The sequence below is a fragment of the Giraffa tippelskirchi genome, chromosome 6 (genome assembly GCF_054371585.1).
Source record: "Giraffa tippelskirchi isolate mGirTip1 chromosome 6, T2T-mGirTip1v1.2.pri, whole genome shotgun sequence".
NCBI classification, from domain to species: Eukaryota; Metazoa; Chordata; class Mammalia; order Artiodactyla; family Giraffidae; genus Giraffa; species Giraffa tippelskirchi.
Genome location: NC_137280.1, coordinates 87,907,534 through 87,933,161, shown reverse-complemented (window position 1 = coordinate 87,933,161; position 25,628 = coordinate 87,907,534). Strand labels below are relative to the sequence as shown.

At 43.3% G+C, this 25,628-nt stretch overlaps 1 protein-coding gene and 1 long non-coding RNA gene across 22 annotated transcripts in view; one reads left to right on the top strand and one right to left on the bottom strand.

The window, feature by feature from the left end:
* Positions 1-2,501: 2,501 nt before the first annotated feature.
* On the bottom strand, positions 2,502-4,479 carry LOC145510356 (uncharacterized). Its single transcript, XR_014056977.1, has 2 exons — positions 4,204-4,479; positions 2,502-3,879 (listed from the first exon to the last, which is right to left on the bottom strand). It is a non-coding gene; the product is annotated as an uncharacterized LOC145510356 (long non-coding RNA).
* Positions 4,314-25,628, top strand: part of ZNF333 (zinc finger protein 333) — a 34,785-nt gene continuing 13,470 nt past the window's right edge. The window contains exons 1-9 of one of the 21 annotated variants that reach the window (XM_081501278.1): positions 4,314-4,381; positions 4,760-5,200; positions 9,168-9,342; positions 10,173-10,216; positions 11,274-11,397; positions 12,364-12,465; positions 21,943-22,025; positions 23,182-23,361; positions 24,776-24,863. In XM_081501278.1, coding sequence (XP_081357404.1) covers positions 10,214-10,216; positions 11,274-11,397; positions 12,364-12,465; positions 21,943-22,025; positions 23,182-23,361; positions 24,776-24,863 — 580 coding nt within the window. In that variant the 5' untranslated portion in view covers positions 4,314-4,381; positions 4,760-5,200; positions 9,168-9,342; positions 10,173-10,213. Of the gene's footprint in view, positions 4,382-4,759; positions 5,201-9,135; positions 9,343-9,895; positions 10,217-11,273; positions 11,398-12,363; positions 12,466-21,942; positions 22,026-23,181; positions 23,362-24,775; positions 24,864-25,628 lie in introns of those variants that run through there. The other 20 variants (XM_081501281.1, XM_081501288.1, XM_081501279.1 and 17 more) reach the window with 20 other exon arrangements.

Here is a 25,628-nt window from a genome sequence, read left to right as displayed (position 1 = left end):
TCATCCCGTTCTTTGTCCTGCAGCTGAGAGAGCTTTCAGAAACATGAATCTGAGCTCATCATAACCCCGCCTCACAGCCCCACAGATACTTTGCAGGCTAAATGTGCATCATAGGCATATAAGTCCCACTCAATCTGGCCCCAGTTCACCTCTCCAACCTCATTTCCCACTCTTCTCCCTCAGGCTGCCCCCCTTTCCTGAGCAGCTTTGCTTAGGCACCCCTGCACACACGTTCGTAGTCCAGCCTCTGGGTGGTCACCTCCACCTGGAATTGCCCTTTTTCCTCCACTGTACTGCCCTTGGCCACATCTTCCATGTGCGCATTTTTTTAAATACATCCTTCCTTGACTCCCAAAGTAGATCCCCCAGAGCTGTACTCTGCCCTCTTCCCTACTCTAAGGTAGTTAACATTTTCCCTCTTTATGCATTCTATATGTAAGCAAACCCAAAGCATTATCAACTTTCAGGGGCACCATTATTTTGTCATCCGGTCACTAAGTCATGTCAGACTCTTTGTGACCCCATGGGACTGTAGCCCACCAGGCTCCTCTGTTCATAGAATTCTCCAGGCAAGAATACTGGAGTGGGTTGCCATTCCCTTCTCCAGGGGATCTTCCTGACCGAGGGATGGAACCCAGGTTTCTAGCATTGCAGGTGTATACTTTACCATCTGAACCACCAGGGAAGCCACCATTATTTTACGTACCACCAAACATAATATTTAAACTATGACACGATGCCTTTCTCATTCTTTATAGTTTTCATTTTATTCTTATTGAAGAAGTTATTATAGATTTATTTGGAAATAAGGTTTTATAACATATCACTTTTGCATATATGAAAAGGAACCCAAGTCTCTCGCTTTACAGGCAGATTCTTTACCAGCTGAGCCACAAGGGAAGACCAACAATACTGGAGTGAGTAGCCTATCCCTGCTCCAGTGGATCTTTCTGACCCAGGAATTGAACTGGAGTCTCCTGCATTGCAGGCAGATTCTTTACCAACTGATCTATCAGGGAAGCCCCAAAATAGAATTTAACTGCCTTCCAAAAAAGGAAGTCAGTTTATTTACTGTAAAAATTTTAATATACATTTATGCCTGGAAAAAAGAAATACTGTACTTGGATTATGGCAGAGTGCAAATAAGATCCCTTGTTATCTGTGTATGTGCTCAGTCGCTAAGTCATATCAGACTCTTTGCCACCACCATGGACTACAGTCTGCCAGGCTCCTCTGTCCATGAGATTTTCCAGGCAAGAATACTGGAGTGGGTTGCCATTTCCTCCTCTAAGGGATCTTCCCAACCTAGAGGTTGAACCCGCGTCTCTTGCATTGGCAGACAGCTTATTTACCACTGAGCTACCTGGGAAACCCCTCCCTTGTTATTAATATTATTTTATTGATAATAATGATGGTTGAATCCTATTTGGATATGAATACTTAAGATTCTTTACTGTCTGAGCCACCAGAGAAGCCCACTTAGTCTTTACACTGTACTGCCATCTTCTGGGGAAACTAAGGAATGAGAAATTCAAAGCAGCTGGGTTTATGAAGCAGGATTGAGGTATGGAAGGTCTAAATCTTGGGGTATAAGGAACTGAAGAAAATCCTACAGATATATTAACTAGTTCCTTTGGGCTTTCCTGGTGGCTCAGACAGTAAAGAATTCTCCTGCAATGTGGGAGACCTGGGTTCAATCCCTGGGTTGGGAAGATCCCCTGGAGAAGGAAATGGCTACCAACTCCAGTATTCTAGCCAGGAGAATCCCAAGGACAAACGAGCCTGGTGGGCTACAGTCCTTGGGGTCGTAAAGAGTCAGACACGACTGACCAACTTTCACTTTCACAACATCTAAAATCTACTAATATATTCTTATTGCCCTTGAAAATTCAGGTCTAAGAATACTCATTAATAAGCTAATTTTTGTCACAAGTGCATTAAAATGGGGTTTAGGAACTTGGTCATCACATTAATTTATCCCTCCACCTATCCACCCATCATCCATCCATCCATCCATCCATCCATCCATCCATCCATGCATCATCCACCCATCCATAACACACCCACCTATCTGTCCATGCATCATTTACCCATCCACCCATCCATTCACCCATCATCTTCTCATCCATCCAACAAATGTTTAAGAAATACCTTCTCTGTGCTCAGTGATTTTATGTCAAGGTGATTGATTTTATTCACTCTCAATTTTATCACATTTCAAGTGAGGTTAATCTTGCCAAATCATTTACTCTTTAGGGGAAAGAAATATGCTTATGGCGCTAACAAAATTTGATTTTCTTTTATTTGTTAAAAAATACATTTTTTTCATGCAAATAATTCTAGGCAATAAAATCAGATGGTGCAGATTAAATTTGGGAATAGATAAACACCAGGGGATTAAAATAAAGATGTTGTTGTGTAGTTAACTCATAACACTGACATATTTTGAGTAAATATTGTAAACTATATACCACTTAAACTTTAATGACTTCACCACATTGCACTGTATGGAATTATTTATTCAACGTGCAATAACATGAACAAAGATTACAAACATGATGCTGAGCCAAAGAAATCAAGGAAAAAAGAATTCATACAGTCTGAGCTTATTTATATAAAATATTAAAATATACAAAACCAACCTATGATAGTAGAAATCAGGATAGTGATTCTCCTTTGAGGAGGAAGACAGTAAATGAAACAGACATGAGGGAACTTTCTGAGTGTGTTCACTTTGTGAAAATTCTTTGAGTTATGTCGATTTCTGTATATTCCTATGTGTTTCTGTATGGACACTGCAAAGCAATTTTCTGTATGTATGTTACAGATCAATAAAAAGGTTAAAAAAAACTAAAAGAATTGAAGTTAAGAAAAACAATAAATGATTCTTGCTAGTAAGCCAATACTGCTTCGGAAGAAATTATACAATTCAAAACAGGTATTGAGTGATTATAAAGCATAATTTGGACATTATAATGCATAGATTATAATGCACAGTTTTTCTTCACAAGTTTTTTTCACTTAGTCTGTTTTTCTTTTGTAATGTGGAGAAAAAAAAAAGGCAAATATATGTTTCATTTAGATACCAAATTCTAGTGATGAGACTCAGTAAAACTTGCTCAACTAAAAAACAAATATGTGTTTGTGCTTCTGCATCAAAGAAATATTTGCTTCATTGGTTGATAACCTTGGATGAAATAATGAGACGTGTACACATAACGTTAACTATGAGTTACACACAATAGCTGACTTCAAAATGCCTGTTCTGTATATTTTATTTTGAATATGGTGTTAAGTTTTTATGATTTGTCATACTGGTTAATGTGAAAGCTTGTCATTATAAACTTCACTTTGCCTTTGAGATATATTAAGAAATGTTTCTGATTTTACAGGCTAATGTTGCAACTGACTAGTTTGTAAAATAAATCATTCCTGTGTATAAAGCATCAAAACATAAAAAATCCCAACCCCAAACAACTGGCTACTATCCAGCGAAAAAGGTCGGCTCTCCCTTCTTACATCCTCTCCCGCTCTAAAGAACTCTAATCTCTCCTAAAAAAACCAAAAAGAAAACAACAACAAAAAACCCCCAAACCCCCAAACAAAACCAAAAACCATGGAGAAAGGCAGGGCGGGGCAGGCGGGGGGCGGGGTGGGGCGGCAAGAAGGGGGAGAGGAAAGTCAAACACTGAGCACCCCAAAGTGCCAGCGAAGCGCCGCCTCACCCACCAAGCCTAGGTCCCGCCCCAATCCCCACTCCACGGGCTTAAACTCATCCCTGAATAGTCACTGGAAGGACTGTCGCTGAAGCTCCAATACTTTGGGCCACCGGATGCGAAGAGCCAACTCATTGGAAAAAGACCCCGATGCTGGAAAAGACTGAGGGCAAAAGAAGAAGGAGGGCCGGCAGAGGATGAAATGGTTAGATAGCATCACCGACTCAATGGACATGGATTTGTGAAAACTCTGGAAAATAGTGAAGGACAGGGAAGTCTGGCGTGCTGCAGTCCACGGGGTCACAGAGTTGGACACGACTTAGCTACTGAACAAACAATAACAACCAGCCCGGACCATGTGGCATACGCCCCGCCTCTAACTCCACCCTCTAGGTCCGGTCAGACCCCACCCCAGAGCTTAACCTTCCCCCAGCTGGGGGAAAGAAACTAGAATTTCTCCTCCAAGGTCATATAAAGAGGAGTTAACCTCTCCAGCACAGTCCGCAGCTCCTCTGGCCCCGAGAGCCAGTGCCTTGGCCACTTCCGCTGCTGGGGGGCGGGGGGGGCTGACACCGGAAGCGGAAGTGCACCGCGGCCGCGGACGAAGGTGGCTGTGCTGGACCGCACGGCGCCTTGCGGTGGGAGTGTCTCCAGCCAGTCTGCAGGTGCGGCTCATCCCCTCGGGGAATGCTCGGCGGGAGCGGGGAGGGGTCTGAGGGCCTAGAAAGGACGTTCTGGCCAAGGGACTTCCTCCCCGCGATCTGCCCGGGGCTGGGGCGGCTACCGCACAGCTTGGCTGTGCAGCCGAGCTCCCCCTGTCCAGTCCGTCGCGCTCAGGTGCTCCTTGTTTGGGCAGACAGGACTGTCATCCACTTATTGCGCGGGAAATCACGAAGTATAGTCTAGGTCCCACAGCGAAGGAGTGGTGCACCAGCTGGCCCCAGCATTCACTTGTCCTTCCGGGTTTGTAGGCCTACCGTATCTCTTTTATGCAGGGTAATTTTTTATTAATAAATCACGTTTTGTTGCATATTGTGTTTCAGATTATCCAGCTCTGCCCAAGGAAATTTAGGGCTGAGTCAACGTGTGCAAATTCGTTTGAGTGACTTGGCATGTGGATTTGAAAAATGGAATGTACTTTCTATCGAAGGATGAATTAGATGATTTTTTTGTTTTTTGAGACTGACAATTTGCAGTTCCCTAGCTTAGGACCTGTTAGTTTTCCTTTCCCTTTGCTTTTCTTTCTCCTTCTTCCTTCTTTCCTTTCTTTCCTTCAAAAGCTCTTTAAATTTGTGACTTTTACTTTGCATCAGTTTTACTTACTGCAAGGGAAGCGAGTCTTAATAAAAGCTATTTTTCACTTATGTCACAAGTCTTACTAACATCAAAGAAAAGTAAGGTTATTTAGTTCTTTTCAAGTTGGCTCCAGCCTGTAAATCACCAGAAGGCTTCAAAACTTGCGACTCCAGGAAAAAGAACATAAGGTTTGTTAGTACTGGGAACTGAAATTGAGTTGGCACTAAATTGAATGTCTTTTTAAAATAGTAGGGTTAAGACTCACTTCTTTTTTTTTAATTAATTTATTTTCATTGGAGGCTAATCTTTGCAATATTGTGGTGGTTTTTGCCATACATTGACATGAATCAGCCACAGGTGTACATGTGTTCCCCGTCCCAAACCCCCCCTCCCACCTCCCTCCCCATCCCATCCCTCTGGGTCATCCCAGTGCACCAGTTTTGCGTGCCCTGTTTCATGCATTGAACTTGGACTGGTCGTCTATTTCACATATGGTAATATACACATTTCGATGTCATTCTCTTAAATCATCCCACCCTCGTCTTCTCCCACAGAGTACAAAAGTCTGTTCTTTATATCTGTGTCTCTTTTGCTGTCTTGCACATAGGGTTGTTGTTACCATCTTTCTAAATTCCATATATATGCGTTAGTATTACTGTATTGGTGTTTTTCTTTCTGACTTACTTCGCTCTGTATAATAGGCTCCAGTTTCATCCACCTCATTAGAACTGACTCAAATGCATTCTTTTTAATGGCTGATATTCCATTGTGTATATGTACCACAATTTTCTTATCCATTTGTCTGCTGATGGACATCTAGGTTGCTTCCATGTCCTGGCTGTTGTAAACAGTGCTGCGATGAACATTGGGTTACACGTGTCTCTTTCAATTGTGTTTTTTTTGGTGTGTATGCCCAGCAGTGGGATTGCTGGGTTGTCTGGCAGTTCTATTTTCAGTTTTTTAAAGAATCTCCACACTGATCTCCATACTGGCTGTACTAGTTTGCATTCCCACCAACAGTGGAAGAGGGTTCCCTTTCCCCCATACCCTCTCCAGCATTTATTGTTTGTAGACGGCAGCTGTTCTGACCTGTGTGAGATGGTGCCTCATTGTGGTTTTGATTTGCATTTAAGACTCAGTTCTAATAAGAAGTGAGGAAGAAATTAATTCTGGAGGAAAATTAAATGTCAGATTTTGATTTAATGAGTGAGGTATTTCTTTTCAGAGAATTCATGTCCCACTGTCTTTTTAGAAAGAATCAGTGTTTCTTAAAGATAACTGAAATCTGGTGTGATTTTTATATGAGTAGGCATTTTAAATTGACTTTTGTGGTGGTGGTGGTGGTGTGTTTGTGTGTGTGTGTATGTGTATGCAGGCACGTGCCTTTTTAATCTAGCTATACTGATTTATTCTTGAGTATTGATTTTTTTTGGGCACATTTTCATTGTAGGGGGGCGACGTTTAATGAACTGGCCCTGAACAGGGGAAACAATGTGGCCAAAATAGATTTAGCACTTGCCCCTGTGGAGGTTTTAGTCTAGCTGGGAAGACAGATTTTAAATTAACAATAAGGGTGATCTATGTGACGACTTAAAAATATTGCACAATGTGAAAAATTGCACAACTTGAGAGTTGTGCATTGTTTATTTGGGGCAAAATTTGCAGCCCAGGAGACAGCACCTCAGATAGTTCTGAGAAACTGCTCCCAAGAGGTAGGGGAGGAAGGTCAATATATAAGATTTTGGTGAAGGGGGAGTTCAGTGCAACCAGGTACTTACTTTACAGAAGGTTTTCTGCTAGTCATGAGGAGCTGATGTCACCATGAAGGGAGTTAGTGCTTTTCTAGATATGAGGAGATGAAGAGATTGGGTTCATAAAACCAGTTCCTGCAAATATCTATCTGAAGACCTGTTCCACCAGTTTTCCTGAGGCAGATTGCCTCATTCTATTCTCCACCCTGAACTCCCTTCAGGGCATGTCAGAGGTCAGTAGCAGCAGCAGCAGCATCATAGGATACAGTCCCAGGAGAGGCAGATGGCTGATGCCCTTGACAAGTGCCAATTGTAGTTGACACATCCGTAAGATGTTACACAAAAATCCATCTGAACTTTTTGGCCAAACCAATAGAAAACACAGATCAGGAGAACTTAAGAAAGTCAGGAAAAGTATCTTAAAAGGGACAAACGTTTGCACCTGAAAGATGCATTGTATGTAGCTAGACAGAGTCAGGCTGTGGAATGGAGTAGGGAAGAGATTTGAAAGAACTGTAGAGGCATAATCTCTCAAGCAGTACAAAGCCTGGTGTGTTCTAGTAGCTGAGAAAAGATGGAGAAAGTTAAAACAGAAAGCCAAGTGTGGAGTGAAAGAGTTGGGTGGAGAGGAGGGAGGGCCTGGATGATCATGGTTAGCTTTGGACCTTGTTCTAAGGCCATTTGGAAGCCATTGAATCTGAGTTTTAAGTAGGGAGTAATATGATTTTGTTGATGACTTAAACAAAACACTAGCTTCTGGATTCAGCATGGAGTTTAGGATGGATAAGAATGAAAGCAGAGTCCACACGTATAGAAGCTTGGGTAAGTTCAGAACTCAGATGATTTTGGAGCTGAAAAAGTTGGGGTTTGGTGATGATGGTGAAATTGGGAAAGCTTGAATGTTTAAGATGTGTAGGGGGTAGAATTAGAGAATTTGGTGTTTGATGTATTCTCTCTACCACATGATATAGAGTAAGTGTATAAGTTAGTCACTCAGTCGTGTCTGACTCTTTGTGACCCCATGGACTGGGGCCCGCCAGGCTCCTCTGTCCATGGAATTCTCCAGGCAAGAATACTGGAGTGGGTTGCCATTCCCTTCTCCAGGGGATCTTGCCAACTCAGGGTTCGAACCTGGGTCTCCCGCATTGCAGGCAGATTCTTTACTGTCTGAACCACCAGGGAAGCCCATGCTATAGAGTAGGGGTTGGCAAACTGTGGTCTGTGGGCCAAAACTGCCCCAGGGCTAGTTTCTATTAATAAAGTTTTATTTGAACATGATAAAACACAATATTCTTGCCATATTCCATGGATAGAGGAGCCTGGCAAGCTACAGTCCGTGGGGTCACAAAGAGTTGGACACGACTGAGTAACTCACTCTTTCATTGATTGGAACACATGTATTTACATGCTCCCTATGGCTGTTTCTGTGCTACAATCACAATTAAATAGTTGCCATACATGTGGCTCACAAACTTTTTTTTCTTAATTCCTAATTTCATTATTTATTTATTATTTTTGACTGCGCTGAGTCTTCGTTGCAGCGCAGACTTTTCTCTAGTTGTGGCAAGTAGAGGCTGCTCTCTAGTTGTGGTGCACGGGCTTCTCATTGTGGTGGCTTCTCTTGTTGTGGAGCACAGGCTCTAGGCATGTGAGCTTCAGAGTTGTAGCACGTGGGCTTAGTAGTTGCGGTTCCCGGGCTCTAGAGCATAGGCTCAGTAGTTGTGGTGAAAAGGCTTAGTTGCTCTGAGCCAAGTGGGATCTTCCCTGATCAGAGATCGAACCTGTCTCCTGCATTGGCAGGTGTATTCTTTACCATGAGCCACCAGGGAAGCCCACCCTGTAAGCTCTTAGTTGCAGCATGTGGGATATAGTTCCGTGACCAGGGATCAAGCCTGGGCCCCCTTCATTGGGAGTGCAGAGTCTTAGCCACTGGACCACCAGGGAAGTCCTATCGCCCACAAATCCTAAGCTATTTACTATCTAGCCATCTGTAGAAAAAGTTGGCCAACCTCTAATACATAAAGTACGCATCAAGTGCCATGCTGGTGGCAGGATTTGGAGTCCTGAAGAAAGTGGTGGTGGTTATTCAGTCGCTAAGTCGTGACTGACTCTGTGACCCCATGGACTGCAGTACCCCAGGCTTCCCTGTCCTACACCATATCCTGGAGTTTGTTCAAACTCATGTCCATTGAGTCAATGATGCCATCCAATCATCTCATTCTCTGTTGCCTCCTCCTCCTCCTGCCCTCAATCTTTCCCAGGATCAGGGTCTTTTCCAGTGAGTCAGCTCTTCACATCAGGTGGCCAAAGTATTAGAGCATCAGCTTCAGCATCAGCCCTTCCAATGATTATTCAGAGTTGATTTCTTTTAGGATTGACTGGTTTGATTTCTTTGCTGTCCAAGGGACTCTCAAGAGTCTTCTCCAACACCACAGCTTGAAAGCATCAATTCTTCGGCGCTCAGCCTTCTTTATGGTCCAGCTCTCACATCCGTACGTTACTACTGGAAAAACCGAAGCTTTGACTGCATGGGCCTTTGTCAGCAAAGTGATGTCTCTGCTTCTTAGGTCACTGTCTAGGTTTGTAACAGCTTTTCTTTCAAGGAACAAGCATCTTTTAATTTTAGGGACACAGTTCTGTACTTGGAGGGTTTACGTCATGGTTGGAGAGAAGCAAACTCACCTAAACAAATACATATAAAAATCCCAACTTGATAAGTGTAGTGGAGAAAAAGTAGAAAGTGTTAGAGGTTTTTTTGTTTTTTAAAAAAATTTTTGTTGTTGTTGTTGATGTGGACTATTTTTATAATTAAATTTTCATTTAATGATGTTTCTGTTTTGTTTTGGTTCCTTGGCCGTGAGGCATGTGGGATCTTAGCTGCCTGACCCAGGATAGAACTCGAACCCCCTGCATTGAAAGGCGAAGTCTTAATTACCAGACTGCCAGGGAAGTCCCTTGAAGTGTTTTAAGGGTGCTTCCTAGGTGGCTCAGTGGTAAAGAATCCGCCTGCTGATGCAGGAGACTCAAGTTTGATCCCTGGTCCAGGAAGATCCGCTGGAGAAGGAAACAGTAACCCACTCCAGTATTCTTGCCTGGGAACTCCCATGGACAAGAGGAGCCTGGTGGGCTACAGTCCATGGTGTTGCAAAAAGTTGGACAACAACAAAGAGGAGAAGTAGTCCTTTTATTATGTGAGAGGAGTCATCAGAAATGGTCAGGGCCTGTGGTGTGAAAGATGATGAGGGGCCCAATATGTTGCGTATTGAAATAAATTTCCGAGGAAGGCTGTTTGGCTTGGCTGCCCTGCTTATGGTCCACAGAAATGGAATTAATTCCCCTGGCCAAACCCCTGCTTGGTGTTCTGCTTGCATTCTCATTTCTCCTTTTACCTCCATCTTTCTTATTGCAGGAAGGACACACACTGAAACTTTAGACCCTGGCGCTGGTATCATGGTGAGGGGGAAGATTGAGTCTGGATGGTTGTGGGGGTGGGATAATCTTGTACTTGGGTCCCTTTCTGCTCTCTCCCTGTCCCCCCACTGAGGAGGAAAGGGGAGGGAAGTATGGAGCATCTTTAGCCCCGTCCCAGGACTTTTTAGCCTCTTTCAGTGCATGACCTGCAGTTACGGAGGGAACTGGCTTGGATGGAGGGTTCCCAAAGTGTGACCCTGGGGTTTGGTACCTAATTCTGGAGTCTAATGGCAGTGAGGGGGCTCAGACTGAGCCGGCTACCACAGAACTCCTCCACGGCCATCCCTGCCATCGCTTGTGAGACCTACTGAAAACACACGTGGCTCTAAAAATTAAGGTTAATTAAAATCCAACAAAATTTAAACCTCAGCTTCTCAGATACCAAACCACATTTCTCAAGTGCTCAGGAGCCACGCGTGCTGGTGGCTGCCTCTTTTTGGAAAGTGCAGACATAGAACGTTCCATTCATGACAGAGAGCTTTACCAGTCAGTGCTGTTCTAGAGAATTCCAAGATTAAAAGGCCATCACGTTTCTCAGATGCAATGGAAGTCCAGTTTTAACAGACATAAAACAATGACCCATCCTAGGGACTTCATGAAAATGAAAAGAGCAAGCTCAAACTTCTGATGCCTTGAATAAGGAGTTCAGGAAAAACTCAGTAAAGCTGAGAAGAACAGGCTCTGTCATCACTGGATAGTGGAGCAGCAGAGAGCCAACACTTATACTTTCAGATTTGTCCAAATGTTAAAAGAAAGTGATTATTTTTGGTTGGGTACGCCATATGAGCTCTGTCCCAGAAACTCTTCAGTTCTGCCCTAGTACCACAATGACAACCACAGAGATGAACAGATGGGTGTGGCTGTGTGCCAATAAAACTTTATTTAGACAAACAGGAGGCAGGCCAGGTTTGCTGAGCTCAGCTTTGCAGAGAACACTGCATACTCTCGCACTGTGTCTGCCTTCCCCAAGGGATAAACCCTTATTCTGCAGAAGGGTGGGGGTGGTCCTTGCTGAGCCGCAATACATGCGCTGCCTTAGGAATCAGTCACCTTAGAGGATGTGGCGATGGAGCTCATCCAGGAGTGGACGTTGCTGGACGAGGCCGGGAGGAACCTGTGCAGACACGTGCTGCAGGACAACTGCAGGACCCCGGCGCCCACGGGTAAGGCTTTTACTACTCTGGTTCTTCCTGTATGCAGATGCTCTTTTTAAAAAAAAAATTTACTTATTTATTTATTTATGGCTGTGCTGGGTCTTTCTCTACTTGGGGCGAGGGGGACCTACTCTCTGGTTGTGGTACGCGGGTTTCTCACTGCAGCGACTTCTCTTATTGTGGAGTACAAGCTCTGGGATGTGCAGGCTTCAGTAGTTGAGGCTCCCTGGCTCTAGAGCACCGGCTCAATAGTTGTGGTGCATGGGGTTAGTGGCCCCACAGCATGAACAATCTTCCTGGACCGGAGATTGAACCCACCACGTCTCCTGCGTTGGTAGGCGGGGAAGCCTACCACATGCTCTTTAAGTGCCTGCCACATGGCCACATGATGCAGTGTGAGTTTCATAAGGTTTGTCATTCATGGGCTTTCATAGGATAACAGCTCCATGCACTGAGTGGACTTCATTCTCTCTATAGTCAGGGCTTCCCTGGTGGCTCAGATGGTAAAGAATCTGCCTGCGTTGTGGGAGACTCAGGTCAGTCACTGGGTCAGGAAGATCCTTTGGAGAGGGAATGGCTACCCACTCAAGTATTCTTGTCTGGAGAATTCCATGGACAGAGGAACCACAGAGGAGCCTAGCGGGCTACAGTTCATGGGGGTCGCAAAGAGTTGGACACGACTGAGCGACTAGTACTTTCTCTATGGTTAGAACCTGCATAGGTCTCATTGAGTTTGGCCTTGGAACTTAGAGAACCTCAGTTCGGAAGGGCAGAGAGGAGAGTGTTTGTGGTTTGGGCCCTTGTAAAGGAACCTCACTGAATTCATTAAAAAAAAAAATTGAACGTGATCACTTCGGTCCCCGCCTACTTGCTTGGCTTCAGGAGCTAAGGCCCAGGTGGAGAGTGGGCAGGCTGGGGAAGCATTTATTTTCCTCTGCAAGCCCTCCCTCCCTCGGCCCATATGTGCTTCTCCAGCAACAGGGACTCCACCATGCAAAGCCAGCCTCGTCTCCCAGGTGGAGCCAAGAGAAGAGCTGGAAGCAGCAGGGCACGGTGTTCTCCGTGCCCCGGGTGTGGGTAAGTGCCAGGGGCACAGGGTGTCACCCACCCAGACTGGGGCTGAGGGGTGGGTGCTGCTGGGAAGCGTCAGTTTGAGAGTATTTGGAAGATTCTTTATTCTGAGGGGAAATAAGACTGGGGCGAGTTCCTTTAGCTCTTCTCTTTTTCACTTTCTAACTCTCCTCTAATTGTTGGTTTCAGATTCATGTTGATGTATTCATGCAGAAACCAGCACAACATTGTAAAGCAGTTCTCCTCCAATTAAAAATAAATTAAAAAAGTTAAAAAAGGATCTGTTTCAATTTCTTTTTTTTAAGGTCCTTTTTTTAAGTGTATACTTTTTTAAAAAAAATCGGAGGATGATTGATTTACAGTGTTGTGTTGGCTTCTGTTATTCCACAATGCAAATCAGCCACAAGTAGACATACATCCACGCTCTCTTGAACCTCCCTCTCACCCCCCCAGCCCTATCCCACCTCTCTAGGTTGTCACAGAGCACTGGTTGAGCTCCCTGTGTTATACAGCAACTTCCCACTAGCTGTCTGTTTTGCATATGGTAATGTATATGTTTCCGTGTTACTCTCTCAATTCATCCCACCTTCTCCTTCCCCCTCTGTGTCCACAAGTCTGTTCTCTATGTCTGTGTCTCTGTTCCTGCCCTGCAAATCAGCTTGTCTTTTTTTTTAAAATTGAGATATTCACACACTGTAAACTTCACCCTTTTAAAGTGTATGGTTCACAGGTTTTTAATGTCTTCACAAAGTTGTGCAACCATCACCACTATCCAGCTCTGGAATACTTCCATAACCTCAAAAATAAACCCTGTACTGATTAGCGGTCCCTTCCCATCCCTCCCCCCGCAGCCCCCAACAACCGCTAATCCACCTTCTGTCTCTGTGGATTGCCTGTCCTGGACATTTCATACAGATGGAATCATACATCCATATCTGTCTTCTTTCACTCAGCATCGTGTTTTTGAGGCTCCTTATGTCACAGCATTAAATGCTTCATTGCTTTTTAAGGCCGAATGGCAGTCCTCCTCGTGGAAGGACCACATTCTGTTGATCCATTCATCAGGTGGTGGGTGTTTGTTTTTACTTTTGGTGACTGTGAGTAGTGCTACTCTGAACGTTTGTGTGCAAGAAATTTTGTGGGTGTGTTTTCGTTTCTCTTGAGTGTGAGAATTCCACTTAGGTGTGGAATTGCTGGGTCATTTTGTTAAACTTTCTGAAGAACTGCCAGATTGCTTTTAAAAAATTTTTTTTTTCCTTTTTAATTTTTTATTGAAGGATAATTGCTTTACAGGATGTTGTTGTTTTCTGTCAAACCTCAACATGAATCAGCAATAGGTATATATATATCCCCTCCCTTTTGAACCTCCCTCCCATTTCCCTCCCCATCCCACCCCTCTAGGTTGATACAGAGCCCCTGTTTGAGTTTCCTGAGCCATACAGCAAATTCCTGTTGGCTATCTATTTTACATATGGTAATGTAAGTTTCCATGTTACTCTTTCCATATATCTTACTCTCTCCCCATGTCCATAAGTCTGTTCTCTGTCTGTTTCTCCACTGCTGCCCTGTAAATAAATTCTTCAGTGCCATTTTTCTAGATTCCGTATATTTGTGTTAGAATATGATATTTATCTTTCTCTTTCTGACTCACTTCACTCTGTATAATAGGTTCTAGGTTCATCCACCTCATCAGAACTGACTCAAGTGAGTTCCTTTTTATGGCTGAGTAATAGTCCATTGTGTATATGTACCACAACTTGTTTATCCATTCATCTGTCGATGGGCATCTAGGTTGCTTCCATGTTCTAGCTATTGTAAACAGTGCTGCAGTGAACAGTAGGATACATGTGTCTTTTTCGATTTTGGTTTCCTCAGGGTACGTGCCTAGGAGTGGAATTGCTGGTGGGATATGGTGGTTTTATTCCTAGTTTTTAAGGGATCTCCACAGCATCTTCCACAGTGGCTGTATCGATTTACATTCCTACCAACAGTGCAAGAGCGTTCCCTTTTCTCCACACCCTCTCCAGCATTTATTGTTTGTAGACTTTTTGATGATGGCCATTCTGACTGGTGTGAGGTGACATCTCATTGTGGTTTCGATTTGCATTTTTGTAATAATTAGCAATGTTGAGCATCTTTTCATGTGTTTGTTAGCCATCTGTATGTCTTCTTTGGAGAAATGTCTGGTTAGGTCTTTTTCCCACTTTTTGATTGGATTGTTTGTTTTTCTGGCATTGAGTTGTATGAGCTGCTTATATATTTTGGAAATTAATCCTTTATCAGTTCTTCCATTTGCTATTATTTTCCCCATTCTGAGCGTTGTCTTTTCACCTTGCTTATAGTTTCCTTTGCTGTGCAAAAGCTTTTAAGTTTAATCAGGTCCCACTTGTTTACTCTTGTTTTTATTTCTGTTACTCTTGTAGGTGGGTCATAGAGGATCTTGCTTTATGTCAGAGAGTGTTCTGCCTGTTTTCCTCTAAGAGTTTTATAATTTCTGGTCTTACTTAGGTCTTTAATCCATTTTGAGTTTATCTTTGTGTATGGTGTTAGGAGGTGTTCTAATTTCATTCTTTTACATGTAGCTGTCCAGTTTTCCCAGCACCATTTATTGAAGAGGCTATCTTTGCCCCATTGTATAGTCTTGCCTCCTTTGTCAAAAATAAGGTACCCATAGGTGCGTGGGTTTATTTTTGCGCTTTCTATCTTGTTCCATTGGTCGATATTTCTGCTTTTGTGTCAATACCATACTTTCTTGATGACCGTAGCTTTGTAGTATAATCTGAAGTGAGGAAGGTTGATTTCTCCAGCTCCATTCTTCTTTCTCAAGACTGCTTTGGCTATTTGGGGTCTTTTTTGTTTCCATATGAATTGTGAAATTTTTTGTTCTAGTTCTGTGAAAAAAGCCATTGGTAGTTTGATAGGGATCGCATTGAATCTGTAGATTGCATTTGGTAATATAGTCATTTTCACAATATTGATTCTTCCTACCCAGGAACATGGAATATCTCTCCATCTGTTTATGTCATCCTTGATTTCATTCATTAGTGTCTTATAGTTTTCTGTGTACAGTTCTTTTGTTTCCTTAGGTAAGTTTATTCCTAGATATTTAATTCTTTTTGTTACAGTGGTGAATGGAGTTGATTCCTTAATTTCTCTTTCTGATTTTTCATTGTTAGTATATAGAAATGCAAGTGATTTCTGTGCATTGATCTTGTATCCTCCAACTTTGCTAAATTCACTGATTAGCTCTAGTAATTTTCTGATACTATCTTTAGGGTTTTCTATGTACAATATCATGTCATCTGCAAACAGGGAGAGCTTTACTTCTTCTTTTCTGATCTTGATTCCTCTTATTTCTTTTTCTTCTCTGCTTGCTATAGCTAGGACTTCCAGAACTATATTGAATTACAGTGGTAAAAATGGACACCCTTGTTTTGTTCCTGATCTTAGGGGGAATGCTTTCAGTTTTTCACCATTGAGAATAATGTTTGCTGTAGGCTTATCATAAATGGTATTTACTATGTTGAGGTAGGTTCCTTCTATGCCCACTTTTTGAAGAGTTTTAATCATAAATTGGTGTTGAATTTTATCGAAGGCTTTTTCTGCATCTATTGAGATGATCATATGGTTTTATCTTTCAATTTGTTAATATGGTAAATCACATTGATTGATATGTGTATACTGAAGAATCCTTGCATTCCTGGAATAAACCCAACTTGATCATGGTATATGAGCTTTTTGGTGTGTTGCTGAATTCCACTTGCTAAAATTTTGGTGAGGAGTTTTGCGTCTGTGTTCATCAGTGACATTGGCCTGTAGTTTTCTTTTTTTGTGTTGTCTTGGTCTGTTTTTTAAAAAATTTTTATTTTAATAGGAGGCTAATTACTTTACAATATTGTAGTGGCTTTTGCCATACATTGACATGAATCAACCATGGCTGTACATGTGTTCCGCATCCTGAACTCCCCTCCCACCTCCCTCCCCATCCCATCCCTCTGGGTCATCTCAGTGCACCAGCCCTGAGCACCCTGTCTCATGCATCGAACCTGGACTGGAAGTCTGTTTCACATATGATAATATACATGTTTCAGTGCTATTCTCTCAAATCGTCCCACCCTCGCCTTCTCCCACAGAATCCAAAAGACTGTTCTATACATCCGTGTCTCTTCTGCTGTCTTGCATATAGGGTCATGGTTACCATCTTTCTAAATTCCATATATATGCATTAGTATACTGTATTGGTGTTTTTCTTTTTGACTTCCTTCACTCCGTATAATAGGCTCCAGCTTCATCCACCTCATTAGAACTGATTCAAATGTATTCTTTTTAATGGCTGAGTAATATTCCAGTGTCTATATGTACCACAGCTTTCTTATCCATTCATCTGCCGATGGACATCTAGGTTGCATCCATGTCCTGGCTATTGTAAACAGTGCTGCAATGAACATTGGGGTATATGTGTCTCTTTCAATTCTGGTTTCCTCAGTGTGTATGCCCAGCAGTGGGATTGCTGGGTCATATGGCAGTTCAATTTCCAGTTTTTTAAGGAACTGAATCTCCACACTGTTCTCCATAGTGGCTGTACTAGTTTGCATTCCCACCAACAGTGTAAGAGGGTTCCCTTTTCTCCCCACCCTCTCCAGCATTTACTGTTTGTAGACTTTGGATAGCAGCCATTCTGACTGGTGTGAGATGGTACCTCATTGTGGTTTTGATTTGCATTTCTCTGATAATGAGTGATATTGAGCATCTTTTCATGTGTCTGTTAGCCATCTGTATGTCTTCTTTGGAGAAATGTCTGTTTAGTTCTTTGGCCCATTTTTTGATTGGGTTGTTTATTTTTCTGGAATTGAGCTGCAGGAGCTGCTTGTATATATTTTTGAGATTAATTCTTTTACAGTTGCTTCATTTGCTATTATTTTCTCCCATTCTGAAGGCTGTCTTTTCACCTTGCTTATAGTTTCCTTCGTTGTGCAAAAGCTTTGAAGTTTAATTAGGTCCCATTTGTTTATTTTTGCTTTTATTTCCATTACCCTGGGAGGTGGGTCATAGAGGATCCTGCTGTGGTTTATGTCAGAGAGTGTTTTGCCTATGTGTTCCTCTAGGAGGTTTACAGTTTCTGGTCTTACGTTTAGATCTTTAATCCATTTTGAGTTTATTTTTGTGTATGGTGTTAGAAAGTGTTCTAGTTTCATTCTTTTATAAGTGGTTGACCAGTTTTCCCAGCACCGCTTGTTAAAGAGATTGTCTTTTCTCCATTGTATATTCTTGCCTTCTTTGTCAAAGATAAGGTGTCCATAGGTGCTTGGATTTATCTCTGGGCTTTCTGTTTTGTTCCACTGATCTATATTTCTGTCTTTGTGCCAGTACCATACCGTCTTGATGACTGTGGCTTTGTAGTATAGCCTGAAGTCAGGCAGGTTGATTCCTCTAGTTCTGTTCCTCTTTCTCAAGCTTACTTTGGCTATTCGTGGTTTTTTGTATTTCCATACAAATTGTGAAATTATTTGTTCTGGTTATGTGAAAAACACCGTTGGTAGCTTGATAGGGATTGCATTGAATCTATGGATTGCTTTGGGTAGTCTACTCATTTTCACTATATTGATTCTTCTGATCCATGAACATGGTATATTTCTCCATTTATTTGTGTCATCTTTGATTTCTTTCATCAGTGTTTTATAGTTTTCTATATATAGGTCTTTTGTTTCTTTAGGTAGATTTATTCCTAAGTATTTTATTCTTTTCATTGTAATGGTGAATGGAATTGTTTCCTTAATTTCTCTTTCTGTTTTCTCATTGTTAGTGTATAGGGATGCAAGGGATTTCTGTTTGTTAATTTCATATCCTGCAACTTTACTATATTCATTGATCAGCTCTAATAATTTTCTGGTGCAGTCTTTCGGGTTTTCTGTGTAATCATGTCATCTGCAAACAGTGAGAGTTTTACTTCTTCTTTTCCAATCTGAATGCTTTTATTTCTCTTTCTGCTCTGATTGCTGTGGCCAAAACTTCCAAAACTATGTTGAATAGTAGTGGTGAAAGTGGGCACCCTTGTCTTGTTCCTGGCTTTAGGGGAAATGGTTTCAATTTTTCACCATTGAGGATAATGTTTGCTGTGGGTTTGTCATATATAGCTTTTATTATGCTGAGGTATGTTCCTTCTATTCCTGCTTTCTGGAGGATTTTTATCATAAATGGATGTTGAATTTTGTCAAAGGCTTTCTCTGCATCTATTGAGATAATCATATGGTTTTTATTTTTCAATTTGTTAATGTAGTGTATTACATTGATTGACTTGTGGATATTAAAGAATCCTTGCATCCCTGGGATAAAACCCACTTGGTCATGATGTATGATCTTTTTAATATATTATTGGATTCTGTTTGCTAGGATTTTGTTAAGGATTTTTAGATCTATGTTCATCAGTGATATTGGCCTGTAGTTTTCTTTTTTTGTGGCATCCTTGTCTGGTTAGGGTGATGGTGGCCTCATAGAATGAGTTTGGAAGTTTACCTTCCTCTGCAATTTTCTGGAAGAGTTTGAGTAGGATAGGTGTTAGCTCTTCTCTAAATTTTTGGTAGAATTCAGCTGTGAAGCCGTCTGGTGCTGGGCTTTTGTTTGCTGGAAGATTTCTGATTACAGTTTTGATTTCCATGCTTGTGATGGGTCTGTTAAGGTTTTCTATTTCTTCCTGGTTCAGTTTTGGAAAGTTATACTTTTCTAGGAATTTGTCCATTTCTTCTAAGTTGTCTATTATATTGGCATATAGCTGTTGATAGTAGTCTCTTATGATCCTTTGTATTTCTGTGTTATCTGTTGTGATCTCTGCATTTTCATTTCTAATTTTGTTGATTTGATTCTTCTCCCTTTTTTTCTTGATGAGTCTGGCTAATGGTTTGTCTATTTTATTTATCTTCTCAAAGAATCAGCTTTTAGCTTTGTTGATTTTTGCTGTGGTCTCTTTTGTTTGTTTTGCATTTATTTCTGCCCTAATTTTTATGATTTCTTTCCTTCTACTAACCCTGGGGTTCTTCATTTCTTCCTTTTCTAGTTGCTTTAGGTGTAGAGTTAGGTTATTCATTTGACTTTTTTCTTGTTTCTTGAGGTAAGCCTGTAGTGCTATGAACCTTCCCCCGTAGCACTGCTTTTACAGTGTCCCATAGGTTTTGGGTTGTTGTGTTGTCATTTTCATTCATTTCTATGCGTATTTTGATTTCTTTTTTGATTTCTTCTGTGATTTGTTGGTTATTCAGAAGCATGTTGTTCAGCCTCCATATGTTGGAATTTTTAATAGTTTTTTTCCTGTAGTTGACATCTAATCTTACTGCATTGTGATCAGAAAAGATGCTTGGAATGATTTCATTTTTTTTGAATTTAGCATGACTAGATTTATGGCCCAGGATGTGATCTATCCTGGAGAAGGTTCCGTGTGCACTTGAGAAAAAGGTGAAATTCATTGTTTTGGGGTGAAATGTCCTATAGATACCAGTTAGTTATAACTGATCCATTGTATCATTTAAAGTTTGTGTTTCCTTTTTAATTTTCTGTTTAGTTGATCTGTCCATAGGTGTGAGTGGGGTATTAAAGTCTCCCATTATTATTGTGTTACTGTTAATTTCCTCTTTCATACTTGTTAGCATTTGCCTTACATATTGTGGTGCTCCTATGTTGGGTGCATATATATTTATAATTGTTGTATCTTCTTCTTTGTCTGGTTTTGGTATCAGGGTGATGGTGACCTTGTAGAATGAGTTAGGAAATGTTCCTTCCTCTGCAGTTTTTTGAAGGAGTTTTAGAAGGACAGGCATTAGCTCTTCTCTAAATGTTTGATAGAATTCTTCTGTGAAGCCATCTGGTCCTGGGCTTTTGTTTTTTGGGAGATTTTTGATCACGCTTCAATTTCAGTCAAACTGCTTTTGAGATTTGTTGTCGTTCTTGTTCAGTCGCCAAGTCATGTCCGACTCTTTGTGACCCCGTAGACTGTAGCATGCCAGGCTTCCCTGTCATTCATGATATCCCTGGATTTGGGTTTGCCAACTGGTTGAGTTTGCCCAACTGGCTTCCTTGTCCTTTACCATCTCCCGGAGTTTGCCCAAGTCCATGTCTTGTTTTGGTGATGCCATCCAACCATCCGATCCTCTGTTGCCCTCTTTTGAGATTAAGGACACTAGTTTACCTTTCCCCTAGTGGTGGGTGAGGGTTTTGATTTCTCCATATCATACACACACTTTTTGTTTAGTTTTTTTTTTTTTTTAATTTGAAAACATTTATTTATTTGGTTGTGGCAGGTCTTAGTTGCAGCACAAAGCATCTTTACTTGCAGTGGTGTGTGGTATCTTAGTTCTCTGACCTGGGATCAAACCCAGGTCCCTTGCATTGGGAATGTGGAGCCTTAACCACTTGACCACCAGGGAAGTAGCAAGTTTGTATTTTTTTTTTTAATTTTTTTCTTCTTCAAACTTTTTATTTTGTATTGGGGTATAACCAAGTTCCGGAGAAGGCAATGGCACCCCACTCCAGTATTCTTGCCTGGAGAATCCCATGGACAGTGGAGCCTGGTGGGCTACCGTCTGTGGGGTCGCACAGAGTCAGACACGACTGAAGCGACTTAGCAGCAGCAGCAGCATAACCAAGTTCATCTTTATATTGAACATTTCTATATATATATTTCTTGTTTGATTGTTTCTTGTTTCTCTGATAACACACTTTCTGGCAATATCAGTCTAAATCTCCATGGAGGGGACTTCCCTGGTAGTCCAGTGATTAAGAATCCACCTTCCAGTGCATGGGATGTGGACTCCATACATGGTCAGGGAACTGAGACCTCACATACTGAGGGGCAACTAAGCCCCAGCGCCACAACTAGAGAGCCCTTGAGCTGCAACTACAGAGCCCATGTGCCTGTGGACCACAACTAGAGATAGGCGCACGCACTGCAGTGAAAGATCCCACATGCCGCAGTGAAGATCCCATGGGCCGCAGTGAAGATCCCATGTGCCACAGTGAAGACCCAGCACAGCCAAAAATAAATAAATATTAAAAAAAAGTCTCTATGAATTCTTTTACCAGGAAAAGCCTCTGGTTTCCACCTCATCCCATCACTGCCCAACTCTACACACAGTCCTACTCTTTAGAACCTCCCTTTGCTCACTGCAGCAGTAAAGAATCCGCCTGCCAATGCAGGAGACACAAGAGACTCTCCCCAGGATCGGGAAGATCCCCTGGAGGAGGAAATGGCAACCCACTCCAGTATTCTTGCCTGAAGAATCCCATGGACAGAGAAGCCTGGCAGGCTGTAGTCCATGGGGTCACAAAGAGTTGGACATGACTGAGCACAAGGCACAATACAAGCATGCTCATTGATACCTTCTACCTTTCAGTATTGTCCCAAGTTGAGGGTCAGTATTAAAAATGTGTGTGTCAGTTTCATACCGTGACTTTTTTCTGAAATAAGGTAATTTTTTTTTTTCCCATTCATTTTAGACTGGGAATCTCAATTTACACCCAGAGAGCCTACTCCTCTGCAGGATATTTCAGAGGAAAACTCATCCTATGATTTGCAAATGGTAAGATTCATGGGGGATGATTCTTCATTCCCTTTCATAGGAGAAGGTGAGGGGTAGCTGAGTTGGATGCACACACCAGGGCCAGGCAGACACTTGAGCCAAGGTGTTTCCTCCAGGACATGAAGTATCTGGAGGGAGCTCCCATCTTGGGTGAATTTAGGGTGGGGGGTGTATTGGCTTGGTGTGTGAGAACTCCATAAAGGAAGCGGTTCAGAGTGTGGACTGTGGGTCACGGGAGATGTGGATAACTAACTGTGGCCCTGTGATTGACAGATGCCAGACAGGCAGATACAGAACCTAGGAAAACACAGAACAGTGTTCATATTCAGAACTAAGTGCTCCCAGCTTTTCTGTAAAAACCTTTTTAGGGACTCCCCTGAAAGTCTGATGGTTAGGACTCTGTAGTTTCACTGCCAGGGTCTCAAGTTTAATCCCTGCTTGGCGAAATAAGATCTCACAAGCTGTGCAGTGCTGCCTGGAACAAAGCAAAAAGCTTTCTAGTAAAATATCTTGCAGTGCCTCTGAGGGTTGGTGGTCTGCCCTCCAGCCATGGGCCCCCCAGAACCAGAAAAAGGTCAGGTGTGTGCGTCCAAGTCTCTGGTGCAGTCAGTCCTCAGAGACTGTCGGTGGCTGGTGCCCACAGTGAAGTAGGGGGAGTTGCCAGGTCTGAAACTGCCAGACCCTCGTTGCCCAAATTCTTTTCTTAATTAATTAATTTGGCTGGGTCTTAGTTGCGACATGGGCTTCCCTGGTGGCTCAGACAGTAAAGAATCTGCTTGCAATGTGGGAGACCCAAGTTCAATCCCTGGGTCGGGAAGATCCCCCTGGAGAAGAGAATGGCAACCCACTCCAGTATTCTTGCCTAGAGAATCATGGGTAGAGGAGCCTGGCGGACTACAGTCCATGGGGTCGCAAAGAGTCAGACATGACTGAGCAATTAACGCTTTAGTTGTGACAAGTGGGATCTAGTTCCCTGACCAGGGATAGAACCCAGGCCTGCTGCATTGGGAGTGCAGAGTCTTAGCCACTGGACCACCAGGGAAGTCCCACGGACCCCAAATTCTGATGGCACTACCCCCAAACTTTGGGTCTCTTAGGGTGAGGATGGCCTCCATACCACCTCTTCCTGCTTAGCACCCTCCACTCCTTTTTCCAGGGGCCAGAGCTGGACCTAAAGATAGAGATCAAGTCTGAGATGGAAGAGGAGGTGATGCCTCCGGCTCCAGAGGACTGGTCAGCTCTCCAGCAGTCTTCTGAATATGCAGTAAGCCTGGGAGGTGGTCTGCCAGGAGGGCCCAAGCCCCTGCCGAGAACACCCAAGGTTCAGAATATGTCTGTAAGTGGGGAGGCAGGAGGGAGGGAGGAATGGAAGGCCAACTAGATTGGAAATTGGGAACATGCTGGAGGCCCAGGCTTAGCTCCTGGTGAGAGCTACTGAACAGGCCTTGGTGTTTCTGCATTGAGTGTAAATATCCCCAGCGTGATGTCAGGCCCAGGGCAGTCCTAGGGGAGGAGGTGGCACCCAGGGTCCAGGTCTTGCCTCTCTGGGTCCAGATTTTCTTCTTCAATCCTTCCACCCTTTCCATGGGCAGGAAACCTACAGGAATGAGCAGGTCCTGTGACCCAAGGGCTGTGTGGAGAGTGTCCAGGCTGGTAACCATGCTCTTGGCTCGGGGCCTTATGTTTTGGTTCTGAGGTGGAGAGAGTTACAGAGAAGGACACTTTAAGGTGCTTCCCTGAGGAGAAGGGGCCTATTCTCCCCTGTCTCCCACCCATCACCTGCCCTGAGGGACCAGCCACATTTGCTTCCCATCCTCCACCAAGTCCTGCCATCTTTTCCTCCAAAGTATAAACCTGCCTCTGACTACTCCTCCTGGCCCTGGGACTACCACATTGCCCAGAGCCACTGTTAGTTCTCCTGGACCCAGCCTCCTGCTGGACATGGAGGCCAGAGATATCCTATAGAAAGCAAGTCAGGGGCTTTCCTGGTGGTCCAGTGGTTTAAGAATCCACCTGCCAATGCAGGGCACACAGGTTCGATCCCTGGTCCGGGAAGATTCCATGTGCCACGGGGCAACTAAGACCATGCAGCACAACTATTGAGGCCGTGCTCTAGAGCCTAAGAGCCGCAACTATTGAGCCTGTTTGCTGCAAAAAGAGAAGCCACTGTAGTGAGAATCCCTTAACCGCAACTAGAGAGTAGCCCCTGCCCACCACGACTAGAGAAAGCCCAGGCACAGCAACAAAGACCCAGTACAGCCAAACGTAAATAAAAATTAAAAATAAAAAAATACAAGTTGGTTCAAACACCTTTCCTGAGGGAGTGGCCGTTGGTGTAGGAGGGTTCCCGTCCTTTCTCTCACAGCAGGGATTTTCCCCTTGGGAATAGTTTACTAACACCCCCTCATTTGCAGGGTTCCACCCATGCCTCCTCCCTCACTCCTCAGTCTACTGGCCATCCACTGCTCCTCTGTGCCCCAGGATCTCCCCCTCCCAGAGGCTGCTTAGATGAGGCCTTCCCTACCTGGGCCCCCTCTCTCCATCCCATCTTGGACTTGAAGTTCCATGACACCGATTAGCTTTGTGTTGAGGAGTTGTAAACCTGGACATGGTGAATGAGCCTTGTCCCTCCTCTTAGCATGTTTCCCAACCAGTTCATACCAGTCACACCAGTTCAGTCTGGGTGAACAGGTGTGAGGGGATCCCATCCACGCTGTAACTCTATAATCTGTTCCTGTCACTCTGTCCAGGGGCTGAAGGTGGCTGTGCAGATGCAGAGGGTGGCCACGCTGGAGCCTGCGCTGGGCCTCCCCAGACTGTGGAGGGCTGGGGGTGCTGGTGAGTGAGCGCCTGGTGGAATTACAGCCAGAGGGCCCTGCTGTGTTGTGTTCTGTTGTGTCTGTAAACTTGGATCCACCTTCCTTTCTTCTGACTGCTGTCGTTGTCTTAGGGAGAGAATATATAAAGTCATCTCATTATTTTTGGGCTCCCCACGTGGCACTTGTGGTAAAGAACCTGCCTGCCAGTGCGGGAGACAAAAGAGATGTGGGTTTGATCCTTGGATTGGGAAGATCCCCTGGAGGAGGGCATGAAAACCCACTCCAGTATTCTTGCCTAGAGGATCCCATGGACAGAGGAGCCTGGCATGCTACAGCCTATGGAGTCGCAAAAGTTGGACACAACTGAAAATGCACCACATACAATACCATTGTATATATGTACCTTGTCTTCTTTATGCGTTTCTCTCTCAGTGGACATTTAGGTTGGCTCGGTGTCCTGGCTATTGTAAATAGTGCTGCAGTGAACACTGGAGTGCATGCATCTTTTTGAATTACGATTTTCTCCAGGTATATGTCCAGGAGAGGGATTGCTGGGTCATATGATAGCTCTACTTTTAGTTTCTTAAGGAGCCTCCGTACTGTTCTCCATAGTGACTGTATCAGTTTACATTCCCACCAACAGTGAAGGAGGGTTCCCTTTTCTCCACATCCTCTCCAGCATTTATTGTTTGTAGATTTTTTGATGATGGCCATTCTGACAGGTGTGAGGTGATACTTCACGGTGGTTTTGATTTGCATGTCTCTAATGACTAGCAATGTTGAG